This window comes from Microtus pennsylvanicus, chromosome 19 (assembly GCF_037038515.1).
Source record: "Microtus pennsylvanicus isolate mMicPen1 chromosome 19, mMicPen1.hap1, whole genome shotgun sequence".
NCBI lineage: Eukaryota > Metazoa > Chordata > Mammalia > Rodentia > Cricetidae > Microtus > Microtus pennsylvanicus.
The window spans coordinates 23,835,282-23,856,318 of NC_134597.1; the positions used below are offsets into that span (position 1 = coordinate 23,835,282).

General features: G+C 42.4%; 1 protein-coding gene across 4 annotated transcripts in view; it reads right to left on the reverse strand.

Annotated features, from left to right (window-relative positions):
* The window catches only part of Ube2h (ubiquitin conjugating enzyme E2 H), an 83,167-nt gene that overhangs the window by 40,717 nt on the left and 21,413 nt on the right, over window positions 1–21,037 (reverse strand). For 2 of the 4 annotated variants that reach the window (XM_075953755.1, XM_075953754.1), the window contains exon 1: window positions 15,636–15,729. The exons of the other annotated variants lie outside the window; for them this stretch is intronic. In XM_075953755.1, coding sequence (XP_075809870.1) covers window positions 15,636–15,715 — 80 coding nt within the window. In that variant the 5' untranslated portion in view covers window positions 15,716–15,729. Of the gene's footprint in view, window positions 1–15,635; window positions 15,730–21,037 lie in introns of those variants that run through there. 4 annotated transcript variants of the gene reach the window in all.

Genomic DNA, 21,037 nt, shown 5'->3' on the forward strand with positions numbered 1-21,037 from the left:
CTCCAAAGCTACAGAGAGACCCTGTCTCGAAAAACCAAAAAACCAACAAACGAGACTCAGACCAGAAACCACAAGAGATTAGTGGATATAAGCACAACACTCATGGACACCCATGTGTGCACACACACACACCCTCTATACTGTAGAAGCCAAGGCCAAATGTGAAGCTGGTAAGAAAAAAATATAAGGCATATGACAAGGGTGGTGAGGGGTCTTGGGAGGCTGAGAAATGAGAACCAGGAATTCAAGGACAGTCTTGGCTAAACCAGGAGCTGAGAGTCAGCGTGGACGACATAACGAGACAACACAGGAAAGAACACAAAGTGATCTGGATCGGGGCATAGACAGCCCAGTTATAGAGCATGTGTTTAACATGCGTGAAAACACCGGTTCAATTTCCAACATTCTCCCTTAAAGTTAATTTTAAAAAATGTTATTAGAAAAGTAAGGGGGAAGACATCATGACAAAGAAAAGGTCCAAATAGTTAAGGGGGGGGGGGGGAGGGAGAGAGAGAGAGAGAGAATATGAACGAACCAGAAAGGCTAAAAAGATGGCTCAGTGAGATTAAGCACACACTGTTCTTGCAGGTGACCCAAGTCAATACCCAGCACCATGGTACATGGCTCACAAACCCCCCTAACTCCAGCTCCAGGGGATTTGACTGGATGACCACTGGCCTCCTCTGTAGTCACATACACGTTTCCCCCAACCCCCCACAATTAAAAGAAAATGTAAAGGATAAGATATAAAGGATTCAACTTAATTTAAAAAGTTTAAAAATGAGATACCCACCCCCAAGCTGCAAACTGATAAATATGAAACAGAAAAAAGCCTGTGCTGAGTGGAGCATGGCCCTGTGCTTTGGAGAACAGATTCTACCACCAGTCTAAAACCTAAAATGAAGCTTTCTTTTATTCAAATTTTACATCAACGATTTTTTTTTTTTGCTTTCTTTTGTTTGGCACAGGGTTTCTCTGTGTAACCCTGGCTGGCTCTCCTAGAACATGCTATGTAGATCAGGCTGGCCTCTGCCTCCTGAGTGCTGGGATTTATGGCATGCAGCACTCTGGGCCAGCTGTTTGTTTTTTAAATCCAGTCCTCACTGGTAGGATGGGATCTGACTTCATTCCTTTGAAAACTGATGGGCTGGAGGGCACCGGCTGGACTCTTAGTACTCACAAGGTGCTTACAATCATCCAGTTCCAGGGGTTGGACTCCCTCTTCTGGCCTCCTTGGGCACCACACATATACACAAAGGCAAAATACTGCATTTAGAAAAGTTCCTCCCAAGTACATGCCAACATACAGCTATCTTCACCAAAACTCTGTAACTATCTGTAATGTGTTAACATTCATAACAGAAACAACCTAAATGTTCACTAACAGAAAAAAGGGCCAACAGCAGCAGTCACACAACAGGATCATACTTGAAAAGAGGGAGAAGAGCTGGGGATGACAACATGTATAAAGGTTCAATCCCAGAACTACAGCCTCCTCACCTCAAAAGAAACCTTAAATATTTATAATTGTGACTTATACTTGTGGTCGTCAGTTCTAGAAAAACTAAAGACATCTTTTCTGTCCTTTATCAAAAGGCTGCAATAAAACAGCACTTAATCTACTTGGATCTACTTGACAAAGATTCTCTCATGTTAAAACAAGATTAGATCAATGCTGCTCTGTCTTTAGTACAGCCCACATGCCAGATACAACAGGTCTCTAATTACACATTGAATCATACATGGGAGTCCTTAGCATAGTTCATTCTGCATGAGATATAAAGGACGATTGAATAAAAAATGTAAAGATACAAATTGATAAGTTTATGTCTTGGTGGAACTATACAGGCGCTGAATCAGATGGAAAGGGATGCGCAGAAGCCACAAGTGTCCTCTCTGCTGCGGAGTCAGGGACAGGGGAAGGCAGTCATCTGCCGAGACAGGCTGGTTAGACTAGCCAACATGGACACGTAGTACAAACTCCTTTATCATCTGGGGTGTTACAAAAGACTTCTTTTACTACATTAAAAAAAAAGTCTACAAGTTCTTCAGGTGCTGCTGCTAAAAAACCTGTCAAACCCACAAATCACCTTTTATTCATTTCTATGTTATTCACAAAATATTAGTTCTTACCTACTTAGTGTTTCACCTTAAGTCCATTTCTCTCTTAAAATACCAGCCACCCACAACCTTATTTCCCTGAATGGCATTATGGTTACACAATCTAATATTTAAAGGTGAATTCTAAACTGTTGAGAGATAGCTGACATGCTTGGCAAAATGTGTCTATCAGGGTTTTAAGTGGTTTTTATATAATGCAGAAATCTTCCAAAAAGTGAGACCGGCTAACTAAGCTTCTGCCATATGAATAGCACGGACAGGTCAAGGACCTAGGATTCCAAGTCACCGGGGTGTCCTCAGCTCATGGATAACGCCTTCATCAAGGAAGTGGGTTCCAGAGCTGTCCCAGGAAGGACGAGGGCAAAGAATGTGCTTTTGTTTAGAAGCAGACACTTCATGGCCGCTTCCCTCCACATTGAGACCAATCTGTTTCCAATGCTCCTTAAGAAGTGACCACAGAGGGAAGCTGAGAAACTGAGCAGCTGTCAAGGTGAAAATTATCAGATGGAGTAATACTCAAAGAATCTTCTTATAGACGGACAAGCATGGAGATACTTGGTATTTAAGATGTATGATATCTAGGATTGGTCTCCTAACAGCCCAGTGTGGGGCACAAGACTCAAGTATCTCAGTGATACTCCCTGCTGTAAGCCGCCTGCTATGGGTTCTGGGAAACAAACCTGGGTCTTCTTGCTTTAAATGCAGTATAGGTGTTCTGCCTGTGTGTATTTCTGCATCAATTTGTGTGCAGTGTCCACAGAGGCCAGAAGGGCATCAGATCCCCTGGAACTGGAATAAAGATTTTTTTAAAAAAAAAAATATTTATTTATTATGTATACAATATTCTGTCTGTGTGTATGCCTGCAGGCCAGAAGAGGGGACCAGACCCCATTACAGATGGTTGTGAGCCACCATGTGGTTGTTGGGAATTGAACTCAGAACCTTTGGAAGAGCAGGCAATGCTCCTAACCTCTGAGCCATCTCTCCAGCCCCCATAAAGATGGTTTTGTTTAGCCATGTGGGTGCTGTGAATCGAACCAAGTCCTCCCTGGAAGAGCAGCAAGTATTCTTGAACTGCTGAGCCATCTTCCTAGACACCTTATTTTTCTTTCATTCTTTCTTTCCTTTTTTTTTTTTTTGAGGGGGTGGGAGGGAGTGTTTTAGGACAGAGTTTCTCAGTATAGTCCTGGCTGTCCTAGGAACTCAGACCAGGTAAGCCTCAAACTCAGAACTCAAAGAGATCCACCTGCCTGCGAGCCACCACTGTTGAGCTATCTGCACACCATGTGAAAATGTATTGCTGTGATAGTGTAATAAAAAGCTGAATGGCTGATAGCTACATAGGAAGTATAGGCAGGACTTACGGGCAGAGAAACTATGGAAAAAAAGTGGAGTTGCCAGCCAAACACGGAGGAAGCAGTAGCATTGACAATACAGAAAGGTGAAGTTAACTAGCCACTCAACAGAAAGTAGATTAAAATCAATGGGTTAATTTAAGTTGTAAGTGATAGTGGGATAAGCTTGGCGGTGGTGGCACAAGCCTTTAATCCCAGGGAGGCAGAGACAGGTGGATCTCTATGAGTTTGGGCCAGCTTGGTCTACAAGAGCTAGTTCCGGGACAAGCACCAAAGCTACAGAGAAACCTTGTCTCAAAAAAAAACCAAAAAGTTAGTAAGACAAGTCTAATCTAAGGTCGAACTTTCATAATTAATAATAACTCTTTGTGTCATTATTTGGGAGCTGGCTACAATACTATTCCATTTTTGTTTGATTTCAAACTTTCTCTCACAGGCTCTGTAAGAAATGAAGAGAACTTTAGCTTCAATAAGCAAAATAGTTAAGATCTTAGCCTTAAAAGTTTAGGAATAGACAATTAGAAAAAAAAAAGTTTAGGAATTGCTGGGCAGAAGCGTCCGTCAAGGCCAGTCTGGTCTACAACACTTGAAATGTATAGATTGGATGAAGAGTTCAACGTCAACCTTGGAACATAGTAAATTTGAGGCTCATCCTAGCAACAAGAGAATCTTTCTCAAAAATGGAAGGGGGAAAAAACCTCCAAAATCTATGAAATGACCTTATTTTCCTAAGGCACAATACTTGGTCTGGGGAAAGGAAAATATTAAGCGATACAGATTTTAAGAAAACAAACTTCACATCAAGAAGATGGCTCTGTCAAGATAAAAAAATCAACAGTTAACACTGCAGTTAAGCTTAAGTGGTTTGGGGCTGGGAACAATGGAAACTGGAATAACCAATCCAATCACAGTGAAAAGAGAAATATATGACTTTTATGAACCCATGACAACCAGCCTCAGGACAGAACAACAACCTAGAATTGGTGACTGTAAGTTGCACAAAAGCATGGTGCTGGCTAGAATGAGGTTCTTGGACTGCACTGTCTGGGCAGTGGTAACGCGCGCCGTTAACCCCAGCACTCGGAAGGCATAGGCAGGCGGATCTCTGAGTTTAAGACCAGCCAGATCTACAGAGCAAGTTCCAGGACTGGCTCCATAGCTACTGAGAAACCCTGTCTCAAAAAACCAAACCAACCAGACAAACAAACAAAAAAGATTAGGCCCCGAAGATGACTGAGGTAGAACTCCTCAAACTTGAGTGTAACCAGGGCTACAAAGCAAGCTCCAGGCCAACCTTAACTACAAACTGAGAGCCTTGCTCTACAAAAGAAAAAAAAAGTGTGTGTGTTCTCCCTATGAATAGTAGAACCCTTATTCAAAAAAATAAAAACAAATCCAAGATGTTAAAAAATAAAGCAGTACTTAGAGGCAGAGGCAGACATGGGTTGATTGCTGTGAGTTTCAGGCCAGCCTGGTCTGCAGAGTGAGTTCTAGGATAGTCAGAGCTAAAGAAAAAACACTGCCTCAAAAATACAAAAATTAAAAAAAAAAAAAGGCAAATAAGCAGGGTCTGTGGAGACGGCTTACTGTTCTTCCAGAGAACTCCTCTTTCAGGCTCCACAGGCACTGTACATAAATGGTGCAGACATAGACATTCACACAGACCAAACACACATACATGTAAAATAAGAGGGTCCAAGTTTGGTTCCCAGAATCCATATCACGTGGCTTATAACTGTGAAAAAGTCAAAAGTGAAACCTGTAACTTCACTTACATAAGACACAATCACATTCACACAGAAAAATAACAAAAGAATCCTAAAGAAAATAAGCACAAAGAAAAGCGAGAGAGTGTATGTATGTGTGCGCGCGAAGGGGTTCTAGTTATGAAACCCAAGTGCAAAGAACTAGGGCAAATCATTATTTTGTTTCTCTGAACCTGAAAGGAAACACTACAGGGCAATCAACAAAATATCATTATCTTTTGAGGTCAAGACGTTTTATGCTCTGTATTTCCCCAAAATCACTTTTAAGCTTTCTATATGAAATAATAGGAACTCCTTAAACTGTCCACAAGAGCACAGACTTCATTTCTACCAGAGCTTGTTTACTAAATAAAATTCCACACATCTTCCACATAAGCACCAGATGCCAAACAAAAATCACTCTTAAACAGTGTCTGCCTACGGGGAACCCTAAAAATATAGTATGGGAACGTAAGATATACTCATTTAAGTAAGAAATACAACCCAGGCACGGTGACTCATGTCTGGACTCTTGTACTCCAGAAGGTAAAGCAGGAGGACTGATGAAAATTTGAGGCTACCTTAGACTACAGTGTGAGTTCCAGAAGGCAGACTTGGACTAAAATGTGGTACCCCATTTCAAAGATCACGCTTTAAACCCCAATGAAATAGAAATAATAAAAGCAAAAACACAACTAGAATTTGGAGTCAGAATTCTTCCAAGGCCAGCAAGTTGGCTTTGCATGTAATGGTGCTTGTCACTACCCTGGTGGCTTTCAGTTCAATCCCTGAGACCTAAATGAAGAGAATGGATTCCTGCAAGTTATTCTGTGGCTTTCATACAAATACCATGGCAGGTACACACACAAAGACTATCATACATGTAACAAAACACACAGGGATAGGAATAAGCTTAAGACAGAAGTAGTAGGATAACCCATAACCCCAGGCTTAAGAGTGGAGGCAGAAGGATCAGGAGTGTAAGGTGGTCCTCAGCTACACAGTGACTTGGGAATTCTGTCTCATAAAAACAAAACATTAAGATAAAATAAAAAAAAAAACCAGCAAAGACTTAGGATAGGTCCAGAAAACATCAAGAGTTTACTTTGATGAAGGAATGCTAGAACGTAAAGTAAGAAAGAAGGGCTGGGCAAGAACTGATAGTGGAGCCTCAGGGTACCTGATCCAGTCAGGGCTCCAGTATTCCATGCACAGTTCGTGTCAGTGGGCTTTCAGGGATGGACAAGTTGTGGTGTGCAGAACAGGGAAAAGCCAGGCCAGCAAAGAGGAGGACATTCTACTTCTACAAAGACAAGGGTCACAATGAGAGGAGACTTACCAGACTCTGCAGCTGACTGAACAGGTCACAAGCATTACAAAGCTCTAAAGTTGCTAAAATGTTGGCTTCATTTAAAAAAAAAAAAAAAAAAGACAGGGTTTTACTACATAGTCCTGGCTGGTCTGGTGCTTGCTATGAAGTCCAGGTTGGCTTTGAGAGCTGCCTGCCTCTCCCTTCCAAATGCTGGCATTGTTTGGTTTTGGCTTTTTTGAGACAGGTTTCCTGTAGCCCAGGCTGGACGCAAACTCATTACACAGCCAAGGAAGATCCAAAAAAAAAGTACCCAGTTACAGGTGCGCACTACCACATCCAGCTGTAAGTGTGGGTGTCCAGAGATAACAGTTCCCCACTTTACTTGTAGGACTTCAATAACAACGAATGTTTCTTAAAACAAGCTTTCAAATTTTTAAATGTTTGTAAACCCAGAGAAAAAAAGAAAATAAAACACACATCTACATTAACTAGTTAGTTTACCCTTATGAAGAGGTGAGAAATTGCTTCTGTAAAGATCTGGTGCAGACAGCTTTGTTCCCTTTCCGGCTGCCCGACCTTTCTGACACTGTCATGTCTGCTGTCATCTGCGGAGATTTTGGGCCACATTCATAGCTGTCTTAGGATTCTTGTGACGCACATGCAGGTCAGACAGCCTGCATTTCCAGAGTATGAGTGGCTGGCACCTGCTGTTCCCTTTACTGCTCCACGTTCACTAGACACAGCAGGCGTCAATTACTAAGTGGCATTCAATTTTGATTTCATACAAATTTAAAAGGACCAGAAAACAGCACACACTCAGTCCTCTTTAAAGCAACATGTCCAAAGGAGTAAGAGGTTCAAGTTTACTCACTGGCGAGATTTTAAGATGAAGAAAGCGAAGTACAAATAAATACAGCAGCTGCAGCTGCCTTCAACCCCAGCCAGCACTCAGGAGTTTATTTAGTTTTAAAAAAACTAAAAAATAAACAACAAACTAGCGGGTATGCTAAGTGATCCACTAAACAGGGAACTGTTTAAGATGAGCTGGTACGCCTTTACTCAGCCGGGCCCATTTTCTACCGTCCATCTGGAAGACTTATAAGAAATAGTAATTACTGTCATGAGTTTATTTTAAAAAGTAGTCTAAAGTAATGTGGAAAACAACAGCTTCTTCTTGAATCAAAGTCTGCTTAAAACCCACTAGACCCAGGCCTGGTGATGCAGACATTATACCGATTACTTTAGAGGCTAAGGTTTCCCAATTCAAACCTACCTGGGCAACTTAGAGAGGCCCTGTCTTAAAACAAAAACTAGGAAGATGATCAACCAGTGAGATCAGATTTGCCGCCAAAACTGATGGCCTGAATTCAATCCAGGAACCCATACTGTGGAATGACAGAACTGAATCCTGCAGGTTGTCCTCTGACCTACATACACTGGCCACAGCATGCAAAAACACAAATAAATCACTATTTGAAACTGTCTTATTTATGCTTATGATTAGGATGGAAAAGGGGAAGAAAACTCAACTATATCACTGATTTTATTTTAAAAATCCACAGAAAACAAGCAAAAGAGAAGAATTTTTTATGGGGATGGACAAGGTAGCTTGGTCAGTAACAGTACTTGTTTAGGATGCTTGAAATCTAAGTTCAATCCCCAAAATCAGATGAGATACAGTGATACGTATCTGTAATCACAACACTGAAGCAGAAACAGAGTACAGGCCATCCTGGCCTGCGTGAGTTCATGCCCTCACTACTGTTCCGAGTATCCCAGCTCAGTTCCCAGCACCTGTACATGCCTTCAACTCTAGTTCCCAAGGATCTGATTCCCTCTTCTGTCTTATGAAGGCATCCAAATAAACATGGTATTCACTCAGACACAGAGACACGTGCGCGCATGCGCGCGCACACACAACGAGAAACACCTGCACTGGTGAGATGGTATAAGCAGTTCCATGTGTGCAGCACGAGAACAGAGGTCTGAGTTCAGTCTCCAGAAACTATATAAACATGCATGGAGAAAACCAACTCCACAAAGTAGTCTTGTGACTGTTATTACCCGCGATAATAAATAAAAAAAGAAATACTTTCACCACAGGCAAATCAATCCAATAAAAGCGCACAAAACCCTGGAAAGTCAAGAGCAGGGACAGGAAAGGGCACTGTAACTGGATCGGCAATGTGATACACGGGTGCTGGAGAGCTATTTCCGGCACCATGTAAGAAACAGGTGGTGGCGGCAGGCTCTGCCATTCGAACAGGACTGGTTGCTCCCGACCAGCAGAGGTGATTGATACAGCAACAAACAGGCGCTACCTGGTACAAAAACAATATAAAAGTGGCTGTTTGGGGGCTGGAGAGGTGGGTCAGTGGTTAAGAGCATCGCCTGCTCTTCCAAAGGTCCTGAGTTCAGTTCCCGGCAACCACATGGTGGCTCACAACCATCTGTAAAGAAGTCTGGTGCTCTCTTCTGGCCTGCAGACATGCACACAGACAGAATATTGTATACATTGGCTGTTTGTTTTTCTGGGAAAGGGATTCTGTATATAGCTTTGGTGCCTGTCCTAGAACTAGCTCTTATAGACCAACCTGGCCTTAAACTCACAGAGATTCGCCTGCCTCTGCCTCCTAAGTGCTGGGATTAAAGGCATTTCCCACAAGTGCCTGGCTTTTTTGTTGTTTTGTTTGGAAAGTGGCTATGTTTTATGGAAGATGACCTAATAAGAGACAGATGTTTGAGATTTAAATAAACACAAACAGTAAAAGTTGAACTTAAATATGGTTGGGTATAGGCAGGAAACAAAAATTGCTCACAGGATACTTCTGAATAATTTGAGGCGGGGGCGGGGGGAGACACACCAAAATCATGTAGTAAGTGAGGAGAAAGCAAAGCTAGACACAGACACAAGTGGGTAGGTATATAGTAGGGAGCGCGGACGGAACTCCTGGGTTCCCCTCTCCTGTGTGTAGCTCGGGTGCCACTGAGACAATCAATCAGAAATCAGCACAAATGGCTCAGTCATGATGTCATAGCAGTCACAGATATAGGGTGGGAGACGGGACACAGTACAACTCCAACTTTCTCAAGAGAGATCTGAGGTAAAGCTTTCAAACTAAGTAAACAACCTCATTGCTAAGCATTTTCAGGCTTCATCTTAATTCTTTCCCATGATTTTCCTGCAAAAATACATATCTCATGTAAGAAACAACTCCAGTTTTCCTTCTTTCTTTTTTTGACAGGTTTCTATGTGTAGCCTTGGCTGCCTAGAATTTGCTCTGTAGAAGAAATCGACCTGCCTCTGCCTCCTGAGTACTGGAGTTAAAAGCCACCCCCTTATCCCCTGGTACAATTGTAGTCTTCAATCTTATTTCTGATCATTCACAAATGATCAGAAAAGCAAATGCCAAACATACACTTAAAATCCCAAATTCAAGGGCTGGAGAGATGGCTCAGAGGTTAAGAGCATTGCCTGCTCTTCCAAAGGTCCTGAGTTCAATTCCCAGCAACCATATGGTGGCTCACAACCATCTGTAATGGGACCCTCTTCTGGCCTGCAGGTATACACACAGACAGAATATTGTATGCATAATAAATAAATAAATATTATAAAAAAAATCCCAAATTCAAGCTGGGAGGTGATTGTGGACACCTTTAATCCCAGCATTTGGGAGGCAGGGGCAGGTGATCTCTAAGCTTGAGATCGGCCTGGTCTATGAGAGCTAGTTCCAGGACAGCCAAGGCTGTATACAGAGAAACCTGAGGGGGAGGGAGGGTGTCACAAAATAACAAGAATCCCAACTTCTAACACTAACAGTTCCAATTAGATATTAACCTATACAAGTCCTGTCTAGACTCATTCGTCAGACTCACAGGGGGACTGACACAAAAGGCCTCTATCGGCTGTGCTGTCTTTTGTTTCCTGAAATACAACGAACATCACCCTCAGGAACTTTGCTGTCTATTTCTTCTGTGTAGCTAGCCCTAACTTCCCGTTTCTACAGACAGTTGCTTCTTAGGCTGGACAGAGAGCTCCAAAGTTGAAAGCACTGGCTGTTCTTCCAGACTTGGGTTCAATTCCCAGCACCCACATAGCAGTTCACAGCTGCCTGTAATTCCAAGATCTGGCACCCTCACACAAACACACATTCCGGGCAAAAAATAAATAAAACTAAATTATTTTAAAAAGAGAAAGACGAAGTGAATGTATTGAGAACAGTTGTGCGTTTTGCTAGACAGTGGGAAATGGGAGTGTCTTTAGCCAGCTCCGGGTTCCTTCCGCTGTTATCGGGAAGGAAGGTGATAGGCAAGCACTCACACACAGCCTAGCGTAGGAAGCAGAAGTTTTCAACAGGAGCAGATACTAAGTGACCTGACATTCCTGACATGAAGATGACACTTGAAAATAAATTCTGAGGTGAAGGCAGATGTAAACAGAATAGTACTGACGATGAGCCTAGCAGGAAGCATCGGCAGGGCTACAATCCAAAAGAAAAAGCTTGGTCTCTTACAAAGCACGGCTCCACTAGAGCCAGACTAAGCACATTCACACACATCAAGAAACAAGCCGACTGCCGGAAAAGGGGGAACTCTATGAGCACCAAAACAAAGTCAGCAAAGATGCTGGCAGGGTCCAGAGAGAAAGACCGAGTGCTGGTCACAGCGTCACAGCAGCAAATTAATAATGAGGCCACTGCACGCTTCTTTACCAACCAGCTCTTTCTCAAACATCCTTCTTTTCCTGGCATCTGACTCCCTCTTACGTCCACCCACACAGAGACAAGACACTGGTCCACACTGACAAATACTGGCTTTCCAGTTTTAACTGTCAGATTTGTGAGTTTAGTTCATCTGGGCCCAAGAAATTACCTTGCTTTAATTACATACTTAGGCAGGAGATAAGGGCAACAAAGGGGAGTTAGCCAAGCTCAGGAAGTATGAACTATGTTTGAGGATAACAGCAACACTTTGACTTACTTGGGAATCATAAAATCCACCAAGAGTGTGGGACACAGATTCCACTTAGGGCAATAAAATCTGAAGGTCAGGATCAGTAAAGACGTCTAGTAGACATCTGACCATCCAAGACTGGGGCTTGGAAATGGGGTGTCCTGTCACCTACCTTTAATTCTGGAAACATTTATTTAAATATTGCTCCCACCCTCACCCCTGCAAAAAAAAATCTGTCAACCAGTAAGAGACAAGGATATACTATAAAACTCTGGGTCCAGGGTCTGGAGAGATGGCTCAGTAATTAAGAGCACTGACTGCTCTTCCAGAAGACCTGGGTTCAAATCCCAGCACCCACAGGGCAGCTCACAACTGTTTGAAGATCCAGTTGCAGGGGATCTGACACCTTCACACCAATGCACATTAAAAAAAAGTTAAATAAGCCATAAAAATATTTAAAAAGAAAAGAAAAGCAAAAACAAAAAACTCTGAGTCCAACATTTAAAAAATAGGCAGGTAAGATGACCCACATGGTATTTAAAAAAAGAGAGAGAATGGACTACACGAGCTGTCCTTTGAATTCCAAATGGTGTGCATGTGCAAGCGCGCATGCAGTGAGGGAGAGAAAAGGGCTTAAGAATTAAACTGTAAAATACACATAATGGCTAGTTGAGGTTAATTCAAGTCATGTATTTACCTCATCCCAAAGTCACACTGTAGACAGGCCTGCCCCAGAACAACAGTATTTACACCTCAAATCCTCAAACACTATAAACCAGGGTTTCACTTGCCCAAGGGCAGCTGATCAAGATCTATACATAGCCCACGTTACTGCTGTACAAAGTCTAGCGTGAAAACGGCACACAAGAGTCCTTTGGTATTTTCTTCTAACTCCGGCTAATGAGACAGTCCGGAAGTACCATTTTCTCACCGTCAGTAGATGGTCAACAAGAACGTGTGAGATGGAGACTGCTCTTCCAGTGGACCTGCTCCAGTTCCTAGCCCCACATGGCAGCTCACAATAGTCTTTCATTTGGTCCCAGTGGACAAATACAAATGCCCTCGTTTCGTCTTCTCAGGCACCAAGCAGCAGAGTGGTGCACAGACAAATAAATGCTGGCAAGACACTCATACACATAAAGAATTAAATTTTTAAAATATAAGATTTAAGAATTTAACATCTTATTATTTCCAGAACTAAAGAAGTAGGGTAACATGTCTTTAATCCCAGCACTCAGGAGGCAGATGTAGGCAGATCTGTGAGTTTAAGGCCAGCCTGGTCTATAAGGCAAGTTTCAGGCCAATCAGGTAATATACAGTGAGACCCCGTCTCAAAATTTAAAAAAAAAAAAGCCAATGAGTAAGATAGAAACCTTTATATCTCTCAATCAAGGCTTCTACCTATTATATCACTTTTCTAAAATTAATACCAATCAATGAGGATTATATCCAAAAATTTCTATTGTTTTTCCACTAAAAGTAAATTGCATAAAGGCCAGGCGTGGTAGCACACAGCTTTAATCCCAGCACTGGGGATGCAGAGGCAGGTGGTTCAGAGTTTAAGGCCAGTTCTGGGAGAGCTAGGGGCTATGTAAATCCTGTCTCGGAAAAACGAAAAACAAAAACAAACAAACAAAAAAAAAAACAAAACCAGGAAATTACATGGGATGGGTCTATTACTGAAATATGCTTCTTTATTTCAAACAGATGCATTCCAGCGAATCCAGAAGGTTTTTCTGGAGGAACCCTACTGTGAAAAGATCAACCCTGTCTTAACAAACATCTTCAATTTCAGAACTACTTCACAGTTTTGGGTTTTTTTTCCACATTTCTGAAGCCAAGTAGCTGATTTGTTATGTAGATTAGATGTGATCACTGCCGTTGAGGCACAGCTAACTATCTGCACAAGCCCTGCCTCCGAACCTCAAGGACTGCTGCAAAGGCCTCTGGTACATTTCTACTTTTCAGCCCACTTTCCAGGGCCAATGTGTTCCTCATATTAGAGAACTCCCAGGGTGTGGGTTACCATTGGTCTGACCCCCAACAGCCCTTCCCTGTTGCAGAATATTATTTTCAGGCGTATGACTTGTTTACGCTGCATGTGCTTAACTGTGAAGCTGTGTTACTGTGCCTGTCTAAACACCTGATGGGCCTAATAAAGAGATGAACAGCCAATAGCGAGGCAGGGACAAGGATAGGCGGGGCTAGCAGGCAGAAGAGTATAAATAAAAGGAGAACCAAGAATGAGGAAAAAGCCTCAGAGAACAAGGAGGACACCAGGGGCCAGCCACCCAGTCACACAGCAAGACACAAAGAAGTAAAGAAAGGTACACAGAAATAGAGAAAGGTAAAAGCCCAGAGGTGAAAGGATAATTTAAGATAAGGAAAGAAATTAGCCACGCTAAGGCCTGACGTTCATAACTATAAGTCAGAAGACAATTTATTGACATGATTGCAAAAAAAAGAGAAGCCTAAATTTTTATTTTGTATATACAATTCTGCTTTGGGCCAAAACAAACCACTGCCCTCATTTTCTACCACCAATGTCCAGATGCCATTCTAAGCACCTGTGGCCTGTGTGTCCCACGAGGACACCTTGGGGAGTGGGTGGAAAAGCAGGTCTGACTTCTCTGGCTCTATACTTACCCACACTCCCATAACATCTGAAAACACAAGGAACAGAATCTGGAAACTAGGAGGAACACATGGCTGCTTGTCTGTCTCCCTCTGAGTCCAGTGCAGACCTTAGAACCCAGGCAGGTCACTGACTGGGCACCCATCTTAGAACTCCTACGGGATTGGCACTAGTAATGCACTACTGTCAGGCAACAATGGATTCCTAGCGAGAAATACTAGTTCACAAATCAGCTTTTTAAACCACCCTCTGTGAACAAGATCTCTGCCAATCAGATGTTGCATTCATGTACTCTATGAGGTTACATGATACACTGAGGAAAAAGCATACACTCTCACTAACAGAGTCAGGCTTCAAGGAGCCTTATGAGACTTATCTTCTGAGACACTCCCTGGTAACGGAGGCCTCACCCCTTGCCACCCAGGCCAGGGAGTATCTGTCATACAGAATTTAGTAGCTCAGAGTGAAAACTCCAGACTTGGGCAGCCTACGCTGATTGCAATTTTACTTAACCTAAGCCTTACTCTCTTCTGTAGAACACCACTAGCTATCTCTTACAGTCACTCTGAGGACTGAGGAAACCACACAAAGTGCAAAAAAAAAAAAAAACAAAAACAAAAACAAAACAAAACATGCCTGGTACAGGACACATGGCCACGTCAGCTACAATTGCTACTGATAATATGTCTGGCTTAGAGGAGGCATTCACAGAGCCTCTGGCCACTAGTGTAAGCTACAGGATAATGACACCCCACCTCCTCCACCACCACTAGGCATAGTCTTTAGGGGAAGCTACGTATAACTTTTATAGATCTGCAGAAGTGAAGGAAACACAGTTCATAAAACTAAAACCGCAGGCTTGCCTCCCTTTTGTTAAATGGTAGGATGCCTTCATCTGCTGCTTCAGTCTAAACCACTCACTAAGCCCCACTGCTGGTGCTCGCAGGCACGTACATTTGAAGTCAAGTTCAATTATTAAAGACAAAACAAAGCTCATAAAGCCCTTTCTCTGAGCTTTCTCAGATGCATTTTAAAGTTTCAAGTGGCTCATGTTTTCCCACTTGTTTTTTCTTCAAATAATTCTGGATTCTTTTTCCCTAAGCAGATATATTTATTCCAGGAATCTAAAAACAAAGTTTTAATGTGCAGTATAACTAACTGCTTAATCTTCCGTTAAAGATATTCAATTCACCCGGACATAGTGGCTCGTGCCTATAATCCTAACACCTCAGAGGCTGAGGCAGGGGACTGCCATGACTTTGTGGGCCAGCAGGGTTATGACAGCTAGATCCTGTCACACAAACACATTACCATTGCCCACAAAGATACTCAGTTTGAGGAACAGCCAAGAAGACACGGGAAAATAATCTCCTACCAGCAGCTTTATTCACCCCAGAAACCAGCACACTTGGCTTCCAGCTTTGCCTTAACCTTTTCAGTTCTTTGAAACAGTATATACACAAGGTTAGTAATTTGTGTTTCCTTTGCACTTAACTATTTCTCAAGACACTTACTCCGGTAGACGCGTGATGTGCAGGAGAGTGCACAGCGGAGGCAGAGGACAGCGTGTGGAGCAGTCTTCTCCCTCTCCCATGCGGGTCAAGAGGATCTAACTCAGGTTACCAGACCCAGCAGCAAGCCTCCACCCACTGGGCCACCTTCCAGCCACAACTTCTCACTTTAAAAACAAAACATGTACCTATGCTCAACTTCTAAGAAAATTTAAAAAAAGAAAAGAAAGGAAAGAACTGCTCCCCCCCATACTTCACATTTACAAGTCACACTTTGTCTTGAATGCTTAGAGGAAGAAAACAGCTTTTCTACTTTAGACTCCATTTCTGAAAATGAAAGTAGAAGGCTTCAAGGTTACACAGTACACAGAACATCCTGTCCACTTGCTTAATACACACTGCTCATGGTCACAGCTAATGGGCAAACCACCTGCAAGAGGCCAGTTTCTTTAGCCTCTCAGCTACCTACAAATTCAGGATTATGCTGCTTTCTTTTAGAGTGGTCACCTTCTACCCAACTGCTCCGATCCCCTTTCACTGCAAAGGTGTTCACAAGCATTTAACAAGTGCTAAACGCAGGAAGTAAACCAGAAGCTCCAGCCCAGAGCATCCTTCGACTGTCAAACTGTGTGTGCAGACTATTTGTGCATAAGGGTGAACAGCTGGAGATGGGCACAGAACCTGCCTGTCCCTGGAGAAGCCAGGGTGGGGACATTTTTCTCCTTCAGCACTTTTCTTCTGAAGCATGGTTCCCTCAGAAAACTCTCTCCAAATTAAATACAAACTAGTTTTTAAAAAAAAAGTATTTTAGAGATAGCACAAAGGAAAATATTTAATCTAGGAAGTATAAGTAAAAACTGAACTAACTGTAAGATCCAGAAAAGTGGTTCTATATGCATAGGATTCTCCTCAATAAAACATGGCAACCAAGCCAGGGCTGGCAGTGTACACCTCAGAAGGCAAGGGAATGTGGCACCAGTTCAGACAGGCTGGTCTACATACCCTGTCTCCAAAGACCACAGTAGGAACTAGAAAGAAGGCTCAGCGGTTAGCAGCACTGGCTGTTTACAGAGGATGAGTTTGAGTCCCAGCACCCACATGGTGGCTCGCAAGCTTAACTTCAGTTCCAGGGGGATCAACACCCTCTTCTGGCTTCTGCAGGCATACATGCAGGCAAAATATACTAAAAAATTATTAAAATTTTAGAAAAAGAACCAGTGTTTACTCAAAACAGAGTGAAAATAGCCTTATGAAAGACTCTTCTCAAAAATACAAATTCTTAAAAATTACCAACCCAAATGGGCTGGAGAGTTGGCTCAGAAGTTAAAAGCACTGGCTGCTCTTCCAGAGAACCCAGGTTCAATTCCCAACAGCCACACAGCAGCTCACAACTGTCTGCAACTCCTGTTCCAGGGTACCCAACTCCCTCATACAGACAAGTACACAGGCAAAACACAAATGCGCGCGCACACACACACACACACACACACACACACACACAACAAAAAAATTTACCAACCCAAGTAAATTTACCAACCCAAGTAAAAAGGGAGGTGGTGGCACACACCTTTAATCCCAACAGGACAGAGACCAGTGGAACTCTGAGTTCAAGGTCAGACTACTAAGTGAGTTCCAGAACAGCCAGGGCTACAAAGAGCAACCCTGCCTCAAAAACAAAAATAAAAACAACAAAATACCCTACACAAAACTATACCCATTCCTCTTTGACAACAGAGAAAACACCTGTGACATTCATCTGTTGAACCAATTAAAAGAAAGCCTGGATAGGACCGAATACATTGTGTACTAGGCTATAAATATTTTCCCACTAGGATAGCCAATTACCAAGCTAAGTTCCGCTTAAAGCAAAAACAATTTCTAGGGGCTGGAGAGATGGCTCAGAGATTAAGAACAATGACTGTTCTTCCAGAGGTCCTGAGTTCAATTCCCAGCAACCACATGGTGGCTCACAACCATCTGTAATGAGATCTGATACCCTCTTGTATACACAATAAATAAAATCTTTAAAAAAAAAAAACAAAACAAAAACAATTTCTACTATTTACCTGTTTCCAAAAGGTAAAAGACAGACGCCTGCAATCTTAAAACTAAAGTTGAAAACTCTGAGTAGCACGCAGGACACATGCCAATAACACTGTCATGGGGAATTAAACGGAGTGATCACAAGTTCTGGGTCACTGTGTGCAAACAGCAAGACCCTGTCTCAGAACAAAACCAAGTGGGATGGATGATGATCATAACAGTTTGTTCTGAGCGTCCAATGCGATTGCCCAGACTGCCCTCACCTCTAACTCAGTCCCTCGATGCATGCCCAGCCACATTGAGCATGGTTCTTACTTTAAATACTATAATTTCTAGGGAAAAATCATCACTCCAATTAATATCCTGCCTCGGTGGCTGGAGAGATGGCTCAGAGGAATAGGGCACTGGCTGCTCTTCCAGAGGTCCTGAGTTCAATTCCCAGCAACCACATGGTGGCTCACAACCATCTGTAATAAGATCTGGTGTCCTCTTCTGTACTGCAGGATACATGAAGGAAGAAACCTATATACATAATAAATAAAATCTTTAAAAAAAATTAATATCCTGCCTCTTAGTGTCTGTAGCATAAACCACATTTTACAGAAAAAGAGAAATTTATATATTATTTGAGGTCCTTGTTCCATCTACTAATCATCCTAATTCTTGAGATGTCCCTGAAAAGCAAAACTGAGACAAGGGACCTTCTACTCCTAAAATATGAAGTAACAGATGCACTTGCTGCACAGGACAAAATGAGAAGAGGGTCTAGACTGACCAGCTTTCCACCAGACAAGGACTACTCACCTTAATTTACCACCTGTAATACCAGTCCTACAGTCGGCAAGTTTGACCTAAACTTGGAAAACAAAGCAAAGAAATGCTTTGGTAAGCAGGTGATGCATTAAGACCAGCCAGCATCACACAAACAGCCTCTCACAGCACTTTACCTAATTCCAGGGGATCCACTTCTAGAAATGAAAGGGTAATAGCTCACCACTGGCTTAATCTTTTAGCTACTTAAGCATATTGATACAAGCTTCTAAATACGCAACCACATCTTACTGCCATATTTTAAAGCCAGAAATGAATGAGTCAATGGTTTTCCACTTTGGATTTCTAAAGTTGACTAAGAATTTATGCCAAAAATAAATAAATTAAATAATTATACGATCTATCTATAAAAATTTAAAAGTAAGTACAGAGCGAGTTCCAGGACAGCCAAGGCTGCTGCTACTCAGTGAGATCCTGTCTTAAAAAGAACAAAAACAAACAAAACAAAAACTCAAAATAAGCTTTTAAATATAAGTTACAACTTTTTTCTCAATTCTCTTTTCCATAGAAGCCAATACCAGGTACATATGTCTGAAAAATCACATATGCTCATGTACATAGACATAATATATTCATATGCAAAATATCTACAAATAAAAACAGAATATTGAGATAGTTAAGACAAAATTACAGAGACAAGTCCTTCTCTGACTCATAAGGGCACAGATGCCCAAGAGTAAGAGGCAGTCCAAGATCAAGGATAGATTTCTATGCAGGCGGCCTTCTTCCCAATCAACCCACCTCTCCTCCACCAATCCTCAGTAGTAACACCCTGACTCTGAAATTATATGCTCTGGATTAAAGTGTCAAGATGCTAACTTAATTGTAAAGGAGGTCAACTTTAATGGTCTAACTTAATGGTGGCACATCCCTTCAGTTCCAGCACTTGGGAGTGCTGTGAGATTCTTGGGAGATCTATGAGTTCAAGGCTAGATTAGTCTACACAGCGAGTTCCAAAACTGGCTATGTAGAGACCCTGTCACAACAAAACAAAAAACTAATTAAAAAATTAAAACTAAAGCCGGGCGGTGGTGGCGCACGCCTTTAATCCCAGCACTCGGGAGGCAGAGGCAGGCGGATCTCTGTGAGTTCGAGACCAGCCTGGTCTACAGAGCTAGTTCCAGGACAGGCACCAAAGCCACAGAGAAACCCTGTCTCGAAAAACCAAAAAAAAAAAAAAAATTAAAACTGCCATTAATACCTTAACAAGTACTAAACCTGCTACTCAGGGGAATAAGGAAGGCAACTTAATGAGAAAGGTAAAAGATAGCCGACTGCTGTCCGTCACTCGCTGACCTTAAGTGCAAGAATGACTCCCTGACCAACAACCTCATGAATACATACTTCTAAACAGTCCTCCTTTGATGAGAAACACCAAAAAAATATGTGAAATCCTACAGAGATCCCAGAGTTTTCCCAGATCAGAAGAAAAGCTCAGGCTGTTCATCAAACAGGAGGCCACATTCTTGGTCAGACACACTGCACTCTAGTACAGATAGATCTAGAGTGGCTCGCTTATAGCCTCAGATCTTTTAATAAACCACTAACCACCTTCCAGCCTTCCGCTTCTTTAGGGAAGCATCCTCTGGGTGTGGTGCCTCTGTGCCTGTAATCCCAGCACTGGGGGAACTGAAACAGGACTGCTGTAGGTCAAGACCATTCTGGGCTACAAAGGGAGTTCCACTACATTACAGGATAAGACTGTCTTAAAAGAAACAAAGAATCTACTCCGAGTTTTTCCAAGACTTGATCCCCACTTTACTTATGTCTAAAGTACAGTGAAGGATTGTATGATGCTGGCACACACCTTTAAATCCAGTATTAGAAGGCAGAGGTACACAGCCTGGTCTACACAGCAGCCAGAGCTAAATAGTAATAAAATAATAGAATGGCAGCATTTATATGCTACTAAAGTGTGCACAATATTAATAACTCACTCAATGAATTAACTTTGCTTTAAATATTTATTATTTGTGCCAGGCAGTGGTGGCGCATGCCTTTAATCCCAGCACTAGGGAGGTTGAGGCAAGTGGATCTCTGTGAGTTTGTGGCCATCCAGGACAATAAAGCTACAATGAAAAGCCCTGTCTCAAAAAAAGCCATAAATAAACAAATAAATAAATGTAATTTATTGTCTGTATGTGTGTGGTCTTGTGCTCATGTGTGCAGGCACCTCCTGCAGAGGTCAAAAAAAAGGGTATCAGATCCCCTTGAGGTGGAGTCACAGGCAATTGTAAGCTATCGGATATGGGAGCTGAGAACTGAACTTGGATTCTCGCCAAGAGCATCAAGTGTTCTTAACCACTGAGCCATCTCTCCAACACCATCTATCCTCTTATGAGACAGGGACTCACTATACAGCCCAGACTAGAACATTCGGGTTCAAAGTGATCCCACCTCCCCCATCCCAATCCTCCTGAGCAGCAGGGACTAAAGGCAAAGACCACAGTGCCTGGTTTTATTCTTCTTGGCTTCATTTTTTCATTTTGAAGTCTCGCTACATAACCCAGGCTGACCCTTTTACCCCCTAA